Raw genomic sequence first — 24,392 nt, 5'->3', positions numbered from 1 at the left:
GAAATTTAAAAAAGATTATTGTTATCAATTACTATGAATTAAACCAAAAATATGTTTTAAAAAGTTGATTCCTACGAAATTACTGATGAATTTGCCCTAAAAATAGGCAATAAACGGCTAAACGGCTGAGCTGCCAGCCATTACTTTTCCAACTTTTTTTTCGATTTAGGGAAATAAATATGGCAGCTGGTTAATGGCCGCAGCTCAGATGGGAGAGGCCAAGAGTATAATGAGAAGATAGGGCTTGTGACGTGCCTAGAGGTATGTTTTTATGTGTGCTGAGGTCAAAAGTCTACTCATTCTACTCTTGGCCGATCCCAGCTGAGCTGCCAGCCGCCGGCCATTACTTTTCCAACTTTTTGTTCGATTTATGGAAAATAGATCTTCCAAGGATTACTCATGCAAGATTTCAGATCGAAATTCGAATTCTAAGTGCCATTTGCTCACTGATTACGAGATGGTTGCATTAAAAATCCCCCCTTATGTACTTTGTTCTTTTTTATTTTGGTTGATTATTTTTAGGCTCTTCTATTTTATTATTAATACACTTTAACAACTTATTCAACTTTTGTATGCTGGTAATACTTTTTAAAAATATTTGATTCTTATGATTTTATTACAAACTAAAATTCTGTCCCACTCTAATGGCAAAAAAAGATATTTTCTAAGATTTGTTTTATATTCCTAATTTATAGTACACAAATTCGTTAATTATATATTTATTGTAATTTGATTTTTGAAAAATCCATTTATATCTTTTGGTCTATTTTGTCTAAATTGTGAATATGTACATGACAAACCTCATAAGTTTTATTTTTTTTCAGATTGATAGAATCCATAAATAAAAATGAGATCAAGAACTGTAATCTAAAAGCCTAGGTTTATTTAGAATTTTCAGGTTAGGAAGTTATTTGATAAGTAAAGAGATATTTAAAAAAGTTTTAACTGCATCTTGTAAAAACTGTAAACATATTGTTCAATACCTAAGGCAGATTCTTCAGTTCTTAGATATTTAAATTATTTTCCTTTGGTAACTTTGATACCCTAAATGTTTGAAAGTCATTTTATCAAACCAGGCTGAAACTTTCATTAATGAGCATAATCAACAATAAACCAATCTATGGCAGTCAGACTGCTTTTTAGCAGATTTTTGGCTATTTTTATTTTTTTGTCATTTTTTCCATATCTTTGGTGTTTATGGTCCGCTTTTCAACATTTTTGTTAGGTAAGGAATAGGATATCAAAAGGATATTAAATTTCCCATATATTAAAGAAAACATTTATTGCGGTCGGTCTGTCAGTAATCATGCAAAATAAAATAAGGTTTCATATTTATTTAGTAAATCTATTCTGGATTTTAACAAACACTCTTTAAATCTACTCTTGTGTATTTCCATCCACAATTTTTTTGTGCTTTGCTACTTATGGATGTTGTCATCCTTGTTTTCTCAATAAAGATATGAAAAAGATTCAATTTTTAGATTCACCAATTAGACGAAAAGAAACTGATAGTGATGATGGAAACTTATGATGAAAGGCCATTTTCATGTGAAATTTGTGAAAAATCATTTAGCTGTTCTTCCCATAAAAACAGACACATGAGAACACATACAGGTGAGAAACCATATTCATGTGAAATATGTGGTAAATCATTCTCACAATCTAGTGATAAAGACAGACATATTAGAACACATACAGGTGAGAAACCATATTCATGTAATATTTGTGGTAAATCATTCTCAGTGAACAGTAAGAAAGCTAGACACATGAAAACACATACTGGTGAAAAACCATATTCATGTAATATATGTGGTAAATCATTCTCACAATCTGGTGATAAAGACAGACACATGAGAACCCATACTGGTGCGAAACCATATTCATGTAATATATGTGGTAAATCATTCTCACAATCTTCTGATAAAGCTAGACATATCATGACACATACAGGTGAGAAACCATATTCTTGTGATATTTGTAGGAAATCATTCTCACGAGCTAGCGATAAAGCTAGACATATGAAAACACACACTGGTGAGAAACCATATTCATGTGGTATTTGTGGTAAATCATTCTCAGTGAACAGTAAGAAAGCTAGACACATGAAAACACATACTAGTGAGAAACCATATTCTTGTGATATTTGTAGGAAATCATTCACCACTTTAAGTTCCAGAAATAAACACATGGATGCACACAAGAACAATAAAAATGATTTGCTATTAACAATGAAACAATGTTAAACTAAAGAAACTTTCACCTTTAGAAACAAAATCTTTGTCTGAACCAAATAATGAATACAGTCTTGATTCTATTAGTGAAGAAGAAACTGTAACCATAAAAGAAGAAGCAAATGGAACCAAGAATGGAAGTGAAATTTATAATGAGAATAAACCTGTTAGAATGAATCTAAGGTGATTATCCTTTGATCATTTTAAGAACTAAATTTTTTTTGTCTTAAGCCAAAGATCTCGGAAAATGCTGGTCCGAATTAGTTGAATTTATCAGGCAAGCATTATCAATGTATTGGGGTGTTTTTAGGCTTTCTTCTTTCTTGTCTCCTCCAGGGGCTAGGGCAAGCAACTAGTCTATAGTATAAAGTAGTAATGTTTTTTGTCTGAAGCTTAAGATCTCAGAAATTTCTTGTCCAAAATTGTTGTACTTTTCAGAGAAGCTTTATATTATCATGTGTGTATTTTTTACCTCCATCATCCTCCCTAAGAGGCAAGCAACTAGTTTTCTATAAAAACAAGGATGACAACATCCTTAAAAGCAAAGCTCTGAAACAGTGAGACAAACGGGCATTAACACTTGTATAGTGTCAGAACTGAATAATCAGAATATAAAATTGTATAAGATTCGAAGCAAAATTGTGAGTAAATTTGTTAGAAAAACTGCTTGATACAGGATAATGTTTATGGACATACTTACATTTTCAAGACTTAATTATAGAGTTGCTTCGCTTTTAATATTGTACTTTGTTGTCACAGGAATTGTTACACCAAAAATCAGATTAATCAGATAATTAGCTCACATAAAAATTTGTTGTTAAAAAAGTAAAAATAATAACATGTTTAAAATGGACGAACGGACATTCTGGTAATGATTGTAAAGTTGCTAAGCTTTCTAAATCGTACCTAACTACTTCTGGAATCACCATGCAAAGTTTGAAATTTATAATGTTAATTTTTATAAAACTTTGCGTACCAATGTGATATACAGTTCAATATCTCCTCCCTTCGAATATTATTATATAAAATAAAACATATAAAAATATTTAAATAACTTAAATAGAGAAAATGATATTTGAAGAAAAATCTGCCAACCTAAAACAATAAAATATGTTAAATATTTTTAGAGAGAAGTCCATGAAAGCATTCAACTCAATCAAGAAGGAATCTTTAGATAGTTTAGGTAAGCAATTTATATTCTTTGCTTATTTTAGCTTAAACATGGATGTCAATATCCATTAAAGCGGACTTTAATAACCAGACAGTCTTAAAAATCAATTTGAATGGGTTGCAATGTGCTTCAATAAAAGAGTCTCAACATAGATTCCCTCAATGGGCACTGTCTAGCACTGAATATTTCGCCCAATTACTTTTAAATACAAAACAAGAGGGGAGGGTCTGGAAGCGTAGTTTTTTTTATCTCTTTAGATTAGGTTATATTGGGTTCTGAGTAGCCCCGCAGGTATAGGGCACTGCAGGTGTTAGGCATTTATTTAAATTGGGGTAGGGGGGGGGGGGTCGTGTGTTTGATAGGCACTTTTTGGAAAGCAATCAGATTCACCAATTGCAACTTGAAAGATAAATTAGTTTGTCAAACTAAAATGAAATGTATTGTGTATTTTTACTTAATTTGTAGAAAGCAGCATTAAAACAGAGATAAAAGAAGAACCTCAAAGTTTTGAAACAGGTAATAATTTTTGAATTATATATTCTACTAGCAGCTACGCCCCTAGAGGCCTCTAGGGACATTGTTGGAAGGGTAAATAGCATTTTGGGGGAAGGGGGCTGATTATTTTGATTTGAGTCTTTCAATTTTAGTTTTAAAAAGAAGTAATGTACAATTTTTATTTATAGGTATTATTTTTTAGAGGTAATTTCTCTAGCTTGGGTTAAGTTAACCTCCCCCAAAATATTGATAACCTCCCCTGGAATGGTCCTGAGGTTAGCAAGATCCTTAGCTACACAAACGCACACACAGACACCTTTTATACATAATAGTGGCTAAGCCCCTCTAGGGGCACTTAAGGTGGGAGCAGGAAAAGTTGCCCCCACCCCTAATTTTTTTTTGGCGGGGGTTATTTTTTAAAACCTTCCCTGGACCTATCAGATGCTTCACTGAAGGAGAACTATATCGGTTCAATGGTTAGCAAGACAAAAAAAACTTACTACTTTATATAATATCCATACTAAGGATTTGCCTGTTTTAGTTATACCTGAGGAGTATGAAGAGTTGCCTGGAGCTGGAGCCTGTCAAGCCGACATTAAACCAGAATATCTCCCAACTTTCTCAATAAAAACACAATGGTTGAAGTACTAAAAATAATATGGGGATAGATGATATGGAGATTTCAACTCAAACTTTCATCACTGAGCCATGACGCCCCCTGTTCTATGGTTTACTTATTACTAATTAATTATTATTTTTCTTCTTCATCTTACATATTTTCGCCCTTTTCCGCTAAAAAAATTATTGTATTGTTATTTTTTTCAAAACTCAAAATCTGTTTTTTTCATTCTTCAATTACACTTATGATATTATTTCATATTTTTATTTAGATATTAAAGAAAGCCTCCTTACCACAATGTTTTGCAATTAAAATTAACCAAAAAAATTATTTTTATTTTAGTTTGCTTTTAAATGCCAGTAGAACATATGAAATTTCACAGCTGTAACTGATAACGGAATTAATTCAAAAAAATATGTGGTAACTTCAGCTAATTTTTTCATAATTTAAGGGGGTAATATTTCTTAGTAAAGGCGACATTTTAATCTACACCACTAAATAAATATTCTATTTATTTCACTTTTTGTCTATACCTTATTCTCTGTAATTTTAGTTTATGATCTATGCTGTCTTAATTTACCTGTATTTTATGTATTTTTTTTCAGATGCATAGAATGACATAAAAAATGAGAAGAGTATGAACTGCATTAAATAGTCTGGGTTTATCTTAAACATTTCTGGTTAATTATTTGAGGTATGTAAAAAATGAAACTAGAGTTTTAACTGTATCTCAGGGGTGTATATTCTGCTTAAGATTTATTTTTTTTACCCTGCTGCACAAACTTAATTGATCTAGGAGACTTTTGTTGGTTTTATTTATTTTAACAAAAATGTATCTTAATTATCCTTAAATAAAGTTACAGGATTGCATAGTAATCCTTGGTAGGTCTAGTTTCCCTAAATCAACAATCTATGGTTTTGGCTTTTTTTTATATTTTTCTCCATGTGTTGTATTTATGGTCAATTTTTTTTAGGTAAGGATACAATATTAAATTTCCCTTAAAGAAAACATCCATAGCGGGCAGAATGTCTTTTTGGCTATTTTTATAATTTTCACTTATTTCTCCTTATCTTAGGTGTTTTTAGTCGGAATTTCAAACATGTTTGGGATGCAATATAAAAAAAAAATTCCATTGTATTGAGCATCCAGTGTTTAATTTACTTTGACCGTCTGTCTGTCAGTCATCATACTAATTAAAATAAGGTTTTGTATTTTTTCTGCAATAAATCTATTTTTGATACCCTTGATTTTAATAAATACTCTTTAAATCTACTCTTGTGTATTTCCATCCACAAATTTTTGTGCTTTGGTACTTATGGATGTTGTCATCTTATTTTTCTCAATAAGAGATATGAAAAAGATTAAATTTTTAGATTCACCAATTAGACGAAAAGAATCTGATAGTGATGATGGAAACTTATGATGAACTAAATTCTTGTCAAATTTGTTTTAAAACATTTGCTAATGTTTCAAATAGAGACGTTCATATGAGAACGCACACAGGAGAAAGGCCATTTTCATGTGAAATTTGTGAAAAATCATTTAGTTGTTCTTCCCATAAAAACAGACACATGAAAACACATACAGGTGAGAAACCATATTCTTGTAATATATGTGGCAAACCATTCTCACAATCTGGTGATAAAGCTATACATATGAGAACACATACCAATGAGAAACCGTATTCATGTGTAATATGTGGCAAATCATTCTCACAATCTGGTAATAAAGACAGACATATGAAAACACATACAGGTGAGAAACCTTTTTCATGTGAAATTTGTGAAAAATCATTTAGTCATTCTCACCATAAAAACAGACACATGAAAACACATACAGGTGAGAAACCTTTTTCATGTGAAATTTGTGAAAAATCATTTAGTCATTCTCACCATAAAAACAGACACATGAAAACACATACAGGTGAGAAACCATTTTCATGTGAAATTTGTGAAAAATCATTTAGTGTTTCTCACGATAAAAACAGACACATGAGAACACATACCAATGAGAAACCATATTCATGTAAAATTTGTGAAAAATCATTCTCAGATAAAAGTGATAAAGCTAAACATATGAGAACACATACCAATGAGAAACCATATTCATGTGGTATTTGTGGTAAAACATTCTCACAATCTAGTGATAAAGCTAAACATATGAGAACACACACTGGAGAAAGGCCATTTTCATGTGAAATTTGCGAAAAATCATTTAGTTGTTCTTCCCTCAAAAACAGACACATGAGAACACATACAGGTGAGAAACTATATTCATGTGCAATTTGTAAAAAATCATTTAGTCAATCTCACCATAAAAACATACACATGAGAACACATACTGGTGAGAAACCATATTCATGTGGTATTTGTGGCAAATTATTCTCAGAGAACAGTAAGAAAGCTAGACACATGAGAACACATATAGGAGAGAAACCATATTCTTGTCAAATATGTGGCAAATCCTTTACACGAGCAGATAGTAAAGATAGTCATATGAGATTACATACTGGTGAGAAACTGTATTCATGTGATATTTGTTGGAAATCATTCACCACTTTAAGGTTCAGAAATGAACACATGGATGTACACAATGATCAACTGTCAACAATGACACCTGTTTGTGTAAAAATTAAGAAACTTTCACCTTTAGAAATAAAATCATTGTCTGAACAAAGTAATGAAAATATTCTAGATTCTATTAGTGAAGAAGAAACTATTTTTAAAGATCCTCTCACTGTTCAGATAGATGAGGATTGTATGGTTATAAATGTTGAAGATGAGACTAAAGATAAAGATTCTCCTGATTATCTAAATAATGTAAAGAAGGAATTTGTAGAAACCAATATTGAAGATCCTCTTTCTATAAAAGTGAAACCTGTCTTGAATGATATAACTTCTCAAGTTGAAAACATGACTGAAGAGATAAAAGAAGAAGCTGGTGATTATTCCTCTGAAAATATTACCAAAGATTGTGATAATATGAATATTAAAGATGAAGAAACCTCTGATCATGAAAATATTTATGATTCAGAGGTTTGTGACAAAATTGATATAGAAGAATTTAAACTTGAAGAACCTGATGTTTAGAATTAAATTCTAATAAGACATTTTTCAATTTAAAATTCTAAAATCAAAATTTTATATCAGTGCAAATGTTATTGATCATTGTTTGTAATTTTCAATGAATTTGATTAATTTTTTATATCTATTTTCTAAAATTCAGACTTTTTTCAAAATTATTTGATTATATTTCTACTTGTCTTACATAGATTATCTAAAGATATTTTTTGCAAGCTTATAACCTAAAAAAATTCTGTACATTTTGATGTCAATGATACCCAACTTATTCAGATAAGTATTTTTATAAGAAGTTTTCAATTCTACTCTTACTTCTAATTCTTAATATTTTCATGTTTACAGTGAATTAATATGATTTTTATGCCTTTCAGGAAAAAAAACATTTTCACAATTACACCAATAAAAAAATTGTACTTGTTGTTTTGTTTTAAAACTTAAATTCTATCTTTAGTGCTTTTTCTTATACTTTAACAGTAAACTTCTTTTTGTTTAAGTTAACCAAAAATCAGAGGAACTTTGGTATATGATTTAAACAACACTTAGTAACTATTTGGACCACCCCTGAATATATTTATAATTTTAACAAAAGATAATTTGCTTACTCAAAGAAAATTTTTTCTATTTTATTTTACATTTTGATAACTGTGGAACTTATGTATTTTCGGTTTTTAACTTTATGACTTATTCTGTCTTTATTTAGACAACATATTTACCTGTATATATTTCATGTTTTTTTTCAGATGCATAGAATGGCATAACAAATGAGAAGAGTAAGAACTTCAATCAACTAGTCTGTTTTTTGAAGAAAATTTCTGGTTAATTATTTGAGGTATGTAAAAAATGAATCTAGAGTTTTAACTGTATCTCAGGGGTGTATATTCTGAACAAGATTTATTTTTTCCCCTGCTGCAAAATATTTCATATTTCATAATCAGTTGATATTGTTTATTTCAAAGCCCCTAATTTAACATTTCTACCTAATAAAACCAATAAAAACTCTGGGTTTTTTTGCAGGTAACCAGATTGGGTCTAGTTTTGATATAAACTTGGGTTTAACAACCCTGCACAGGTAAATATTTTTCTCATATTCATTCAATCCGTTGGATTAGAACCGGTTCTAATCCACACAAAAAAAACTATGTCTAGCATTGCATTATATCCAGTTTTCTATGAATATAAAATTGTACATTTTATATTTGCGGAAAGCTGTTCATAATACAATGCGAGAAATGACTTTTAGAACTCTAGCTTCCACAGAAAATGGATAAATTAAAGATAGATGTAAAATATTGACGGACGGACATATGTAAATCAAAAAGTAACTGCGCTACTTTTCTAGCTTTTTTATCATAAAATTTTGATAATAATATTGTTGTTTTTAAGTGATAAGAGATGATTTATTCACGGATCTATAGGGATAAGACAATGGCCGATTAACTGATGTAAAACCCCAATAATTATAAACACAATTACCCCTTCTGTAGTTAAAACTAGCTGTTGAAACGTTGAGACACTTAACTTAATGAACCAAAAACAAATCAAAATTCAATAAAAGTCGCCAAAGTTGTTGAACCATCAAATAAGAAAATGTTATTGAAAACTTTGAGGACTAGTATGATAAACAGCCCAATGTCCCCTCCCTCCCTGTGATTTAATACTTGTTTATTTACCTGTTAAACTTAGGTAAACAAACAAGGATATAAACGTGAATAACACTAAATATTAAAATTGTCCTAAACCCCAACGAGGGATGGGACATAGTACTGTAAATTAAAGTGGTACCCACAGTAACATATTCTCGTTGGTTAGCATAATACTTTGGAAAACTTTTTTGAATTGTGATTGGTTGGCACATAAACTTGAGTGTCCAAACGTTTCAACCACTAATTGTAATCTACAGAAGGTGTAATTTTGTGTATTATCATTTGGGATGTACATCTATTTATCAGTCTTTGTTCTATCTCTTTAGATCTCTGGTTTTGCTTAAATTAATGGTAAGACTAAGAGCTATCCGTTATAGACATACAGACACCTTAAGTATAAAAAAGCTTTGCCTTATAAAACAAACAAATAATATTTTTATGAAAATAATGCATTGATTTAATTTTCTTAGTTAATCTTTTAACTCAAAATGAAGCAGTTTTGTTTTCTTCTCTTTCTTTCATTTGTAAATATTTCAATAGGTTTGTATATTTGAAAAGATTTTCTTTAACTTTTGGTTTTTTTTAATTAGGGTAAGTCTGTCCGCAACTGGAAGCTTTTTTCATTCACTAAAGCATTTTTTCATCGATCCTAAACTTAGTATGAGGATTTCTGTAACAGTTAGGTACAATTCCTAAAGTGTAAAAACTCGAAATCATTGCTTTGAGTTAATTTTTAACTTTTGGCAAAATTTTAATGTGATATTGTTATTCTTTTTACCTGGTTGTTTTTTTGTCTGAAGTTTTTAACCCTTTGGATGGTTTTAGGCTATTTTTTTCGTACACTAACTAGCCCTTTGAATACAGAGCCTCCTAAATGCTAGAAACGCAGCTGCTAGTAATCTTTATAAATCAGTGGCGTGCCGATGGGGCATGTCTCCAACCCACCAGAGAAAATTAAAAGGCTGGATACACCTTCCTAAAGCCCCATCCGCCTTAGTCTACATCCCTTAACATGATAAAAGTTTAAAAGGCTACAGCCTCTTTAAGATTAAGGGGTGTGTAACTGGTAAGACCCTGTGCACGCCACAAATAATTTGCAGGATAATAGTTACCTATTTATCGCATGATATTATAAACATCTTACTGCAGATATAAAAAATACAATTATAAGACTAGTTTTTTTTAGCCCCGAGATGCTGAGACACGGGATAACAATACTGGTTTCAATATTATTCAAAGGGGGCAGAATAATAGCCGAAAACTATCCATCAGCTTAAACAGGACCAGAAGGTATATTCTCTGAAGAGTAGAACCAAAGCGGTTAAGCAGTTACAGAGATCTTAAGCTCCAGACAGACATCGTTATACTTTGTATTATCGGAAGATAGGTTAATTTTATCATTTTATCAGGTGGCCTGTGTGACAACAAACAGTATGACTTGCAGGCACTTATACAAATATCAAAAAGGTTAGAGATAGATTAATTTCCTAATTAGAACTTAGGATCATGGAAAGAAAACTAAGTAGCGGGTTTTATCGTATTTTCACAGAAGTTATTTTAGGTTAGGTAAATGCTAATGATTGCCCCACAGGGTTAGGAAATAGGCCTTCCAGGGGATAGAAATAAGAGAAAAGCTCCTATAAATATAAGATGAAACCCGCTACTTTCTTTTCCCTTCCATGATCCAGAACTTGTATAAATATCTTAAAAGGGTAGTAATCCATCATTATAATTTAATTTATCTAAAATTAGCGATTCACCTGTATAAAAATAACAGCTAAAGATCTTGTTAACCACTGGACTGACATGGATCTCCTTTACACTGAAGCTCCTTATAGGGCACCTTCACCCTTTTAAGAAAATTTCCTAAAAGAATATGCCACCCATTTTTAAAAAATCAAGTAGCTGCACTTCTAATAACATATTCAGGTATAGTCTTCTTTGTGGCAACGCTTCTTAAGGGGCGTTTCGTCGTATTTTCACAGTAGCTTTTCACCTATTTCTAGCCCCTAGTTCTAATCCTGTGAGGTAATCTCCTAACCTATCAAAAGCTATAGTGAAAATACGTCGAAATTCCCTTTAAGGCAATGTCACGAAAGGGACATGCCCTCATTTTCAGTTATTTTTCTGTTATGTTTGTCTGTCTGTACCAAAGGATCTTGCTAACCACCGAATCGATATGGTTCTCCTTTAAAGTGAAGCTTCTTATAGGTCCAGGCAAGGTTTTTAACTATTTGAAGGTAACTCTAGGTACCATTCAAATGAAATATAACCCACCCCCCCCAAAAAAAAAATATATATTTTTTACATTTTCTTTTTAAGACTTTTTAAATTGAGAATGGGGGACGAGGTTCAATTTTTCCAACTCACACCTTAAGAGCCCCTAGAGGCTTTTAGGAGGTGTAGTTGCTAGTATAAATATATATATTTTAGAACCTCCAAAGTGCATAAAATACAAAAAAGAGTCAATGATGATGAAAATTTAAATCTTCCTACAGTAAGATAATTTTTTACCAACAACCATGGCTCAACACATAGCGTATCCACTTGTTGTCGGGAAGGTGATAGGTTCGAATCTCAGCCTGACAATCTGTTATAATTAAAGATGTTAAAAATGAGGCATGTAAAGACCTTTCTCTAAACACCTTAACCAGAATTCTAACTCAATCCTTGCCAATTTGGCATGAAAAAATACAGACCCATCAAACATTGAAACATGATAGCTCTCCTTTTTTAAAACAAGAACAAACGGTCTTAAGTACTAAAGCAATTTTTAACACCCTTTATGTTGTCATCCTTGTTTTTATCCTATTATATAAAGTAGTAAGCGTTTTTTGTCTGTCCTGAAGGATCTCGCTAACTGCTAAACTGATATTGTTCTCCTTTACTGTGAAGCTTCCTATAGGTCCTGGGAAGGTTTAAAACTATTTTTGGAGAGGGTTTCTTTACCCCCCTCCACCCCGAAATATTTTTTAACTCTTTTTAAACGCAAATTTAAAATGGGATGAGGTCGACTTTTCCCCCTCCTACCAGTGCCCCTAGAGGCTTCTAGGGGGCGTAGCCGCTAGTTTAGTTTATATTACAGGATGAAATGATAATGGCAGATGGATACCCAGCTGAGACACACTATGCTACAACTGAAGATGGTTATATACTGGCTATGCACAGAATTCCGCATGGTAATCAAAACAGGTAAAGAAAACAATCACTTACAATTTTTAACTGATTTCCATTACTCTACATTAAAAGAAAAGCATTTTATAGAAGTATTTTTTTATTTCAGTTTTTGCAATAAAATTGTATTTTTTCTTCCATTTAAGAATATTTTCAGGGAAGGGAAGGGTCACAGGACTGTAAGTTTAAGAGTGGTTTAAGTTTTATAAACACAATATCTCATTTGTTGGCCTAAAACCTCTCATACAAACCTTCAGTGTATAAACTTTTCCACCAATATTTAAATCTACAGAGAGGTTGATTTTTTTTATTACAATAGGACATCAATTTATCATTCCATTGTCTTATCCCTCATAATCCCTGAAATATTTAAGAAAAGTGGAAGGAAGGCCTGTAGTATTTGTTCAGCATGGACTGACCAGCTCCTCTGCTGACTGGGTGGTCATTGGTCCTCCTAAGGCGCTAGGTTTCCATTTATTTCAACTATAATGATTATTTCCAGTACTGCTTCGAAACCCTGAATTAATATTGGGTTTATTAGAACCGGTTCTCAGCCATACGGATATTAATCAGGTTTAAAGATATACTGGAAAATCTATTTTTTTACTTTTTGATATTAAGCTGTTCATAATCTTGAGTCAAAGTTTGTTTTTTAGTAGTAAAGCTTCTCTATGATTCACTTTTTCTTCCAAAAAACTATGGGGGGGAAATATGAATTTCTCGGCTGCAATTTAAGATTGTCAGCTGATTTTTTTATGAATATACCCCAAACAAAAGTATTTAGTATTCTTCTTACAGGCATGCTACAAAATATATTATTTATTTATTTATAAAGTTTTCGTGATTTTTTTTTATATTCCTCTCTTTTATTTTTACAATCACTGCTCTATAACTCCCCAGGTCTTTTTGCCTTATTATGCATGTTTTTGTACTTCACTACTTATTGATGTGCTCATCCTTGTTTATTTTCAAACTATCGTTTAGGAATAGAGATAACCTATAGACATACTGTCTAGATCAGCCAATAGGAGAATACTAAAGGTACATTCCAAATATCTCATTGGTTTTAGTCTGCAAAAATCCCTTTTTATATTTATATTAATATTTATATCATGTCTATTTGTTTAGGTTATATGCTGGCCGAAGCTGGTTATGATGTTTGGTTGGGTAATTATAGAGGAAATACCTACAGTAGAAACCATTCTTACCTAAATCCTGATAGTGCAGGTATTCAGGGATATGACAATCAAAGGGGGTCATTTTTTCTCGTGTATTTTCCGTAAAGTACAATTGTGTGATATTGTTTAGTCAAATATGCTTATTAAGTCAAACTGGTAGATTCCTCTTAGTATTATTTTTAGCGATTTCGAAAATTTGAGTACCCCCCCCCCCCCCCCCCGACAACAAAATAATAATTTAAGTAAACTATTATTAGGTTGGACAGGAGGAAGGGAGGGAGGGTATATAAGGCGAGACACGAGCCTTGCCTTGCCTCCTTAGTCAACCATGCCAACCAGTTTAGGATCTCAGTCCCTCGCTACAAGGCAGTCGACTAGCAAACAGCTTCAAGCTTTCAGTCTATTTATATACAGAATTCTTACTGTATTGTTTACCCCTTTCCCCTCCCATCTGACCAACAACCCCCTTATCCCCGCCCCCTTTATGTTCTCCCTCTCGTCCGCTCCGTGTCCGCGTTTTTTTACTGTATTGTTTACCCCTTTCCTCTCCCATCTGACCAACAACCCCCTTTTCCCAGTCCCCTTTATGTTCTCCCTCTCGTCCGCGTATTTTTAGGAAGAACAATTTTATTTGTGGGTTGCGTAGCAATATTTAAAAGAAATAGCCTAACCTAAAATAGTTTTTTGAAATTTAGAAAATTAAAGTACCCCCGACAACGAACATCTGTGGCCGCAGCGCTCGGCTCCCTAGCCTATAACCTAACCTAACCTAACCTAAAATAGTTTTTTGAAATTTAGAAAATTAAAGTACCCCAGACAACGAACATCCGTGGCCGCAGCGCTTGGCTCCCTAGCCTATAACCTAACCTAACCTAACCTAAAATAGTTTTTTGAAATTTAGAAAATTATAGTACCCCAGACAACGAACATCCGTGGCCGCAGCGCTCGGCTCCCTAGCCTATAACCTATCCTAACCTAACCTAAAATAGTTTTTGAAATTTAGAAAATTAGAGTACCCCGACATCAAGTTGTGGACACAGGAAAAAGGCAAGCTTCAATTTAATTCAATAACGTGTCCGTGCTGTGGAGAAGCCTCGCTTCGCTCGGCTTCCCCACACAGCACGGACACGTTATTGAATTAAATTGAAGCTTGCCTTTTTCCTGTGTCCAAATCTTTTCCTCCTCCCGCAGACTATCCTGTTACAATAAAAAATTTTGTAACAGGATAACGCCGTCAAACTGTACTTAATTTTGACCATTTCATTTATAAACGTTTGGTCATGATTAAGAATAGTTTGACTAAGATCATTTGACTAAACGCTAATACACAGCTTTATGGAAAATACACGAAATGATGACCTGCTTTGTTTATTTAATTCTCTAATAAAATTATACTAAAGTTGCCACTTCTATAAAAGTACCCAAAGTTTTGAACCAACGAATAAGATAATGTGATTTAAAAGTTTCCTGGATCCTCAGTAGAAACCATACTTCCTTAGGTCTTGAGGAATTATTTTATTTTTATGTCTTTAGTTTTAGATCTTTCTAACCCCAAACTTTTTTCTTTCAGAAGAATTTTGGGACTTTACTTGGGATGAAAGTGCTAAATATGATCTGCCTGCCCAAATATATAAGGTTGTAATGTACATTTATATTTCAGGGATCTTAAGGGATAAGACAATGACGGATAAATTGATGTTAATCCCCTATGATGATAAATAGTATTACCTATTCTTTGGATTTATGCAATTGGTTGAAACATTTGGAAACTTAACTCAATAATCCAACCAAAGTTTTCAAGCCAATGATTAAGAAAACATAGTTATAAAACTTTAGGTACCAGTGTAATTAAAAGTCCAATTTACTCTAACTTTATGATATATTTTCTTTTTCTTTAAGTCTTTAAAATAAGATTTGATTACAAAGTTTTTTTTCTATGTAATCCCTTTTTAGAACACCATAACCCTCAGGCAACATGTCAAAAATTTGGTTATGATCTTTTTACAATTTCAAAGATTCCAAACTATCTTTATTCTTCAAATTGTTTCAGATTATGTTTATGTTAGGTATAAGGTACCTGGTACCCTTGCAGGGTTAGGGCACAGCAGGTTTAATCCCTCGCAAGGGTTAGGCATTTGAATAGAACTACCCCTTAACCCCATTTTTATTTATTTATTTGAAAAGGGAGGTGGCGGAGTTATCTTTGCTCGCTGGGCACTTTGAAGGAAAGCAACACAGCCCTCAAGTAGTTGATATTTGTTTTGAAAAATAAGATCATTTTTACTTTAGGTGCTTGAAGTTACAGGAGCCGAGGAGCTACAGTACATTGGTCATTCCATGGGCACTACTGGGTTTATGGCTATGCATCATTATAACACAGACATACCACAAAGGTTTAGTTTTCTTTGGTTTCTTTATTCTTAGACCAAATGTTAAGTAAATTTATTGCACTTATATTCAAATTATTATTTTGAGGACTGTTTTTGAATTAATCAAGGGGGAGGGTAGTTTTTGTTGTTGATTACTTTTTGTGAGATCTATCTATCTTACTATCTATCTACATATCTATCTATCTATCTATAGCTATCTATCTATCCATCTATTAGGATAAAGCTGGCCCACCTGTTGTCACCCGTAGCCTATGTTAAACATATGGAGAGTCCTATCAGTATACAGGGTGCGCCACATAAATCCGGACTTTTTTCAAACGGCCATAGCACCAAAACTACTTGACCAATCATGACGTTAGACCACACTATAAAAAATTTGGGTAATTACTTTTTGCCCATAAAAATTTTTGGACGATGGAGGACGTGTCCTACGAGCTGGCAGCGCTTATGTTCAACATGGCAGAATCGAAATGCGCAGATAGTTTACCCTGGATTCTTGACTAGGGCCCACTAAATGTGACCTCAGCCCATCTGTAGGTGAGGTAGAGTTATGCAACTTGCTGGGGATAGTGTTAGATACATAAGTAAGACACTACAAAAGACTAGAGCTCTCTATCTGAAATGGCTTGGCCGTAGTACTCCATCAAAGTGAAACGTGGCAGATTTTGAGATGTTAAAAACGTCAAAAATCGTAAAAATTCGTGAAAATTTCTCGGTTCTCGACTACATGGGCCTATTTGTAACCTTAAAACTCGTTTTAGACTATATGTTGCGATGATAACCCTAGCTTAATCTTCATGCCATTTTCAAAAAGGTATTGAACGTTGTTCTAGCTTAATTGTGGCCCAAATGAGAGCCGCCGTGTCGAAGGGTAGCTTGAAAGCTGGGTGAATTTGGATCCTGCAGTTACTCACGTCCCTAAGGAGATATGGCCTCCCAGCAGCCCCGATCTTCATCCAATTGACTTTTGGGCCTAGAGCGCCATTAAAGCACGAACCAATAGACGCGCCCATACCACAAAGACCTCCCTCATTGCTACTATGAAGGAGAACTTCGCCAGCTTGGACAGGGACATGGTGACAAGGGTCTGGGGGCGGGTAGAGGCGGTGATTGAGGCTGGCGGCGATTTTATTGAATAATTTAATAGTCATATACCTAGTTTGCTTCCCAGTTTTTAAAATTCAATAAAATCTTTAAAATTGACGATTTTATGTTCATTTTTTTAAAAATACAAAAAAGTCCGGATTTATGTGGCGCACCCTGTATATCTATCTATATCTATTAGGATAAAGCTGGCCCACCTGTTGTCACCCGTAGCCTATGGTAAACATATGGAAAGCCCCATCAGTATCTATCTATATCTTTATCTATCCATCTATTAGGATAAAGCTGGCTTACCCGTTGTCACCTGTAGCCTATGGTAAACATATGGAAAGCCTTATCAGTATCTATCTATATCTTTATCTATCCATCTATTAGGATAAAGCTGGCCCACTTGCTGTCTCCCGTAGCCTATGTTAAACATATGGAGAGTCCCATCCGTATATATCTATCTATATCTATTAGGATAAAGCTGGCCCACTTGCTGTCGCCCGTAGCCTATGTTAAACATATGGAGAGTCCCATCAGTATCTATCTATATCTTTATCTATCCATCTATTAGGATAAAGCTGGCCCACCTGTTGTCACCCGTAGCCTATGTTAAACATATGGAGAGTCCCATCAGATGGCTGGCAACATTTGGTGATGCTATCAATGTAAGCATTATATTATTTCTCAGGGAGCTAAGGGGATAAGAACAATAAATTGATGATATAAAAAGTTAACCCTTCTGTAGATTAAAATTAATGGTTGCAACGCTTAAACACTTAAATTAATTAATCAAACCAATCAAAATTCACTAAATAGAAAAAGGTTAATAAAAAATATTTATTTACCTTTTTCTTCTTAAAACTCAAATCTTAAGTGACCCTAGAGGCACATAGAGCTTAGCCGCTAATTTTCCTTATAAGAAATAATAAAAGGGATAGTTCTGCGAAGTGTATTTAAAGAGTTAAGGTACTTAGAGTAGTGAACTTTTATATGTCTTAGTAGAATATATTAGGCATTGGATAGATATGATTATATGTTAAAGAATTTTTAACATTGACCAGACCAAACTTTTTTTATTTGACAATATCTAAAAAAGTTAAAGTGATTTGCCACATGAATTACATGAGAATGGTCTATTTTTTTCCAAATGTGTATAGCCAAAACACCAATATCAGAGAATCTTTTTCCACATATTTCACAAGAGTTATAAAAAAATTGAACAGGGGTTCCCCTTGGGACAAGTTACTTTAAAACATTAAAAATAACGTCCGGTTCATTATAGGACAGGTTTTCTATAGATTCTTTTTAAAAAATAAAGAAAACCGTCCGATTTACTTACAATATACACATTATCTCACGCGGAAATACCAACTAACCATACAACATATATATATATATATATAAAGACCATTCTCATGTAATTTATGTTGCAAATCACTAACTTTTTTAGATATTGTCAAATAAAAAAAGTTCGGTCAGATCAATGTTAAAATTCTTTATCACAATCATATCTATCCAATGCCTAATATATTATACTAAGACATATAAAAAGATCACTACTCTAAGTACTATATTAAATATTTTATTGGTCATTCTTTGTTGCTATGTGTAATTTGTTGTATAAAAAGTTTGAAGTTCTTTTAACTAGTAAATGCTATCTAAAGTTGTATTTATGACAAAAAAAGTTTTTGCCATTTATAACATGCAACGAAGTTGAAAATAAAAATGAAAAACTCATTTTTTAAGGAAAATCCCTGGTCAAATCTTTTAATTTTAATCAATAACTTTATATTATGCACTACTACATTATTTAAAATAAAAAAAATTACAGTTCACTATTTTTTTTAAATGCACTTTGTGAAACTATCCCTTTACCATTTTTTTCAGGATATAATGCACTTGCTCGGAGTTGGTGAGTTTGCCCCCAACAGTTTGATCATTGACTGTCTAGCAACTTTTGCCTGCCATGAAGAAATGGCTACAGCGGTAATGTTTCTTTTTTTTGACTAAATCCTATAAAGTCTTATAGCCTGAAAAAATCTCAAAAAATCTTCAAAAAATTGGCATGAAAGACCTGAAAATGGTAGTTGTTTCAGTTATTTCTAAGGCTAGATGAGGAGCAAGATATTTTGAAATTTGATGATTGACTGCCTTGCAACTTTTGCCTGCCATGAACAAATGGCTACAGCGGTAATGCGTTACTTTTGGGCTTAATCCTATATACTTTTATAGCTGCCAGCTTACAGAGAGAGATGGGGCTGTTTATTACACAATTTCCCAAAGTTTTACAAAAACGTTTTCTTATTTGTTGGCTTCACAACTTTGGGGACTTCTACTAAATTTTTATTGGTTGATTTATTAAGTTGAATGTTCAAACGTTTTAACCACTTATTTTAATCTACAGAAGGGGTAATTTTGTGTGTTAGGTTGTTTTAATTCTTACATATTACTTTAGACTCTTTCTGTAATTGGTTAGCCAATTATTTTTTGTAAATGCCTCATCTTAGTAAGTTTTGACCTATGAAGTAAAAAGCATAAAGGAATTAAACTTTACTATGTATACTTTGATATTTCAGAACTTATATTTATGACTTTTTAGGAAGCAATTAAATGTATACTGGCCTATCATTGGTCATTTTTATTGCATGACGTAATTTTTATCAGGCACTATAAGCTGCTTCCTTTTTAGGATCTGTGCGCAAATGTTGGCTTCTTATTGGCTGGTTTTGATGAAGCACAGGTTTCTCATTTTCATTGGTCTTTTTGATATCACAAAAGAATGGGATATAAAAATACCCTAAAGCTATCTCAACGATTAGATTTTAAAAAAGAATAGCATAAATCTCATTAACTCATGAAATCCTGAAATCTTAAGACAAAAAACTTATTTCTTTATTATAATAGGTCATTTTTTTCTATAGATGAACAAAACCCTGCTGCCAAAAATTCTTCACCACGCCCCTGCGGGAACCTCAACTTATACAGTTCTACAATATGCACAGGAAATCATTACAGGTCATTGCTACTACAACCTAGGGAGGGAGGGGAAATTGGGCTGTTATTTCACTAGTCCCCAAAGTTTTATGATAACATTTTCTTTTTCAATTGGACTAACAACTTTGGGGACTTTAATTAATTTTGATTGGTTGGTTCATTAATTTGAGTGTCCATTTGTTTCAACCATTATTTTTAATCTACAGAAGGAGTAATTTAGTGTATAACCATTGTCTTATCCCTTTAGATCCCTGATTACAACATAATTCAGCATAAATTTACATTCTAAATTCTTAAATCATGAACCAATTGCAAATTATTATTACTAATCAATCATTATAAGTAGTGAATAAATATTCAGCGTGGCCATATTCTTCAGTATACTGAAAATCTTCAGTATTCTTCAGTATTTGGAAATTGGGGCTTCAGTATTTTCAGTAAATACTGAATATTCAGTATTTGAAAATTTTATTCAGTATTTTTCAGTTTTTGGAAATTTTGATGATTCAGTATTTTCATTATTTCTTAAATTCCAACAAATTTTGCATAAATAAGATGTTTTTTCAAGTATTTTACCCCCCCCCCCCCCCCCCCGTTTAAAATTTACCCCCAACCATTAAGGAGGGGGTATTTACCCCCCCCCCCCCCAAACAATTTTGGGGGGGTAAATACCCCCCCCCCCCAAAATAAAAATCTCTAACAAAAAAAATATTGCGCGCTTCGCGCGCATTTTTAATACTAAATATTTAATAAAATTTAAATTACCCCCCCCCCCCCAAAAAAAAAAATTTTGGGGTGAGTAAAAAAAATTTACCCCTGCCAACAGATTTCAGGGGGGGTATTAATCCCCCCCCCCAAGCAAATTTTACCCCCGGGATAAAAATTTTGGGTGGGGTAAAAAAAATTGCGACGCACGAATTTTACCCCCCCCCCCCCAAAAGCGAATTACCCCCCCCTTAAAAAAATTTTACCCCCCCCCCCCCCAAAAAAAAAATAAAAAGCTTGGACGTCTATGATGGTAATATACATTTTTTTTCAATTTCATCTCAAATATAAATTTTTTAGATATTTGAGATGCTTTTATATAGTATATTTTTCAGATATTTTTTTGTCTATTAATAGAATGAATAATCTAAGGTGAGTACTTTGCATGATTATTAAAGGTAATGTTTTTTAGCATGCTCTTAAATTAACTAAAAAGTATTTAAGTTTTGTAATCATTTAAAATATTTATCAGTCATTTTCTGTTTAATTGGTGCAAGAAAATCTAAGAGGCAAAATTAAAAGGTCTTTAAAATATCCCCTAAATTATAAAGGTATGATATATGAAATTTTGAAATGAGGAATCATATAAAAAAATACTTATTCAGTATTTGTATTTTTTTGTTCAGTATTTCAGTATTTTTTCTTATTTTAGGATTCAGTATTTTCAGTATTTCCTTTTTTTTCTTCAGTATTTTCAGTATTTTTTCTTATTTTAGAATTCAGTATTTTCAGTATTTCCTTTTTTTTCTTCAGTATCAGTATTTTTTTGGTTGTGGCCACACTGAATATTGTCTGATTATTTTTATATTCTAATGGATAAATTAAGACCTAGAATTTAGCTCTAACTCTAAAGTACATAATTAATTTCAAAATAAGACAAATTTATCTTTCTAAAAAAGAACAAACCATCTTTAGTGCTTAAAATCGTGTAGATAGGCCCCATAATGTTTAGAGTTTTTGATTGGGTATGTGAAGACCTTTCTATAGACACCTTAATAAGGTTTCTCGTATTCATTCGAATCTGGTGGATAGGAACCGGTTCTCATCCATACGAAAAAACTATGTCTAGCATCGTATTATATCCAGTTTTCTACAAATATAGAAATGTACAATCATAAGATTAAAACTAGTTTCTTTAGCCGGTGCCTTCGGCACCACGGGGCTAAAAAAACTAGTTTTAATCTTATAATTGTACATTCTATATCCGCGGAAAGCCGTTTATAATACAATACGAGAAATAACTATTCTAATACAATTCTAGCCAATTTGGCATCAAAAAGAAAGACCTGTCAAGCATCAAGAACTAAAAATAGACAGAGTTGTCCCATCAAAACTTTTAACTTCTAGATTTCAAGTGCTCAAGATGGTTTAAATTGTAAGCAATAGTTTTTTTCTCAACACCTTTTAATTTAGATGGTTTCCATGGATATGATTGGGGAAATGATGAGGATAACCTTTACCATCATGGCTCTACTGAAGTGCCTCAATATAGGTAGGAATCATTATTATAATAAAGTAACAGGATGTCTGTCTGTCTTTCTGTCATGAATCATGGATATGATTATTGAACTGATGAGGATAACCTTTACCATCATGGCTCTACTGAAGTGCCTCAATATAGGCATGAAGCATTATAATCATATAGTAACAGGATGTCTGTCTTTCATGAATCATGTTATGATTGGAGAACTGATAAAGATAACCTTTGCCATCATGGCTCTACTCAAGTGCTTCAATATAGGTATGATTCATTATTTCAGTATGGCTTCGAAACCGATTGATATCCGCTGGATAAGAAACGGCTCTAAGACATCATGTATCTAATTGTATTACATCCAGTTTTAATATAAAATTGTAAAATATCTATTTTGTTAAGGAGAACCATATCGGTTCAGCCGTTAGCGAGATCACTCGGTACACTTCTTCGTTTTCTTTACATGATACCTTATTTTTAGTTTGGAAGATGTAACGACACCCTTGGCTGTTTATTGGGCTCAAAATGATTGGCTAGCTGCTGATAAGGTAATATCAGGGATCTAAAGGGATAATACAATGACCTTTGTACATTGATGTACATCCCAAATAATGATAAACAAAATACCCTTTCTGTAGATTAAATTTACTTTTTGGAACGTTGAAACACTCAAATTAATAAACTAATTAATTTAATACAAGTCCCCAGAGTTATTAAGCCAGCGAATAAGAAACAGTCATTAGAAAACTTTGGAGACTAGTATAATAAACAGTCTATTGTCCCCTCTCCCTTTGGTTATTCATGTCTCAACTATTTTGATTTTTCTACTTTCACCAAACTTAGTTTATAAAATCTTCAACAGATGTCTCAAATATTTCAAATTAAGGATGTGTTGCGAACAGTGAGTCAGCTGCCCAATATTGTTCATGGTATGCTGCACATGATTGAGTTCCCACAATTCAACCATCTTGACTTCTTGTGGGCAATAGATGTGGACAAGTAAGTTGTAACAATATCATTTCAACACAAAAGACGACATTTGACTCTTCAATATTCTATGCGGCAATCATGTGTATCATGTTCTGCCATAAATGTTTATTCATTAGCTAACCTTAATGTTTAATTATCGCTAAATTAACATATGAAATCGTATCTACATAAATAAATCATGGTCTCTTTATTGTTTATTCAAAGGTAAGTAAGATTCCTTTATCAAGGATCTAAAGGGATAAGACAATGACCGATAAATTAATGTTCATTCTCAAGCTGCCCCAGTGCCCAATATTGTTAATGGTATGTTGCACATGATCGTGTTCCCACAATTCAATCATCTTGACTTCTTGTGGGCAATAGAAGTGGACAAGTAGGTTGTATCTGGGATCTAAAGGGATAAGAAATTTGTTAATAAATTGATGTTCATCCTTAATGATTTTACATAAAATTAACCCTTCTGTAGATTAAAATTAGTGGTTGAAATTTAACTTAATTAATCATCCAATCAAAATTCACTAAAGTCCCTATACACTCTTAGCCGAAACTTATAAATTATCTTTTTAGGTTTGTATATGAACCCTTGCTGGAAAACATGAAAATTTGTGAAGAAACAGACTGTAGAGTGTAGACAAGCAAAAAAATATAAATTTAATCTATAATAAAGTGTAAAAAGGATAAAATAAAATATTTGAATAATCAAAAGTAATTGTTGAAAAGTTTAGATGCTACTAATTTGGAACCAACTAATCAAATTTTTTGAGACAATGAATATGATAACATGGTTGAAAAAAACCTTGGGTACCAGTGTTATTCACAGTTCATTGTCTACTCCCTCCCCGTAAAACACCCACGTTGTTCAATTCTCATATATATGTAACAGGATCCCTGTTTGTCTGTCTTGTGTAACCGATATGGTTTTCCTTCACAGTGTTACTTCTCATTGATCCTTGGAAGGTTTATAGCCATTTTGGGGATAGACATTTTGATCGTTTGTGATGATTCCAAAGACAATATGTATCTAATTTAAAATTTAAAACAATAAACTTTACTGATATTTATTTTGATTCACTGTGGTTCGCTACATGCAGATGT

General features: G+C 32.6%; 2 protein-coding genes and 1 long non-coding RNA gene across 5 annotated transcripts; all 3 read left to right on the top strand.

Moving 5' to 3' along the window:
- Nucleotides 1-2,240: 2,240 nt before the first annotated feature.
- LOC145304513 (uncharacterized) lies at nt 2,241-5,095 on the top strand. The gene is made up of 4 exons (XR_013874103.1): nt 2,241-2,414; nt 3,359-3,414; nt 3,868-3,918; nt 4,439-5,095. It is a non-coding gene; the product is annotated as an uncharacterized LOC145304513 (long non-coding RNA).
- A 24-nt stretch (nt 5,096-5,119) lies between these two features.
- On the top strand, nt 5,120-8,334 carry LOC145304510 (uncharacterized). Its single transcript, XM_080146392.1, has 2 exons — nt 5,120-5,210; nt 5,891-8,334. Exon 2 carries the CDS (start codon nt 5,924-5,926, stop codon nt 7,604-7,606), a length of 1,683 nt encoding a protein of 560 aa, XP_080002518.1. The 5' UTR covers nt 5,120-5,210; nt 5,891-5,923; the 3' UTR covers nt 7,607-8,334.
- On the top strand, nt 8,331-24,354 carry LOC145304511 (lipase 3-like). 3 transcript variants are annotated; one of them, XM_080146395.1, is made up of 17 exons: nt 8,331-8,426; nt 8,612-8,666; nt 10,650-10,707; nt 11,674-11,737; nt 12,326-12,432; nt 12,789-12,880; nt 13,543-13,641; nt 15,163-15,227; nt 15,882-15,985; nt 17,646-17,739; nt 18,962-19,060; nt 19,764-19,814; nt 19,996-20,089; nt 22,247-22,325; nt 22,789-22,855; nt 23,194-23,306; nt 23,865-24,354. In XM_080146395.1, exons 5-17 carry the CDS (start codon nt 12,332-12,334, stop codon nt 23,926-23,928), a joined length of 1,122 nt encoding a protein of 373 aa, XP_080002521.1. In that variant the 5' UTR covers nt 8,331-8,426; nt 8,612-8,666; nt 10,650-10,707; nt 11,674-11,737; nt 12,326-12,331; the 3' UTR covers nt 23,929-24,354. The 3 variants fall into 3 exon arrangements, with proteins under 3 accessions (XP_080002521.1, XP_080002522.1, XP_080002520.1); XM_080146396.1 differs by lacking the exon at nt 8,612-8,666 and having other exon boundaries at nt 8,349-8,426; XM_080146394.1 differs by lacking the exons at nt 8,331-8,426; nt 8,612-8,666 and adding an exon at nt 9,707-9,780.
- Nucleotides 24,355-24,392: the final 38 nt, after the last annotated feature.

The sequence above is a fragment of the Acartia tonsa genome, chromosome 13 (genome assembly GCF_053477335.1).
Source record: "Acartia tonsa isolate MP-2025a chromosome 13, ASM5347733v1, whole genome shotgun sequence".
Classification (NCBI taxonomy): Eukaryota; Metazoa; Arthropoda; class Copepoda; order Calanoida; family Acartiidae; genus Acartia; species Acartia tonsa.
The sequence above is the reverse complement of the archived record's forward strand: the minus strand, read 5'-3'. Positions and strand labels throughout refer to the sequence as shown.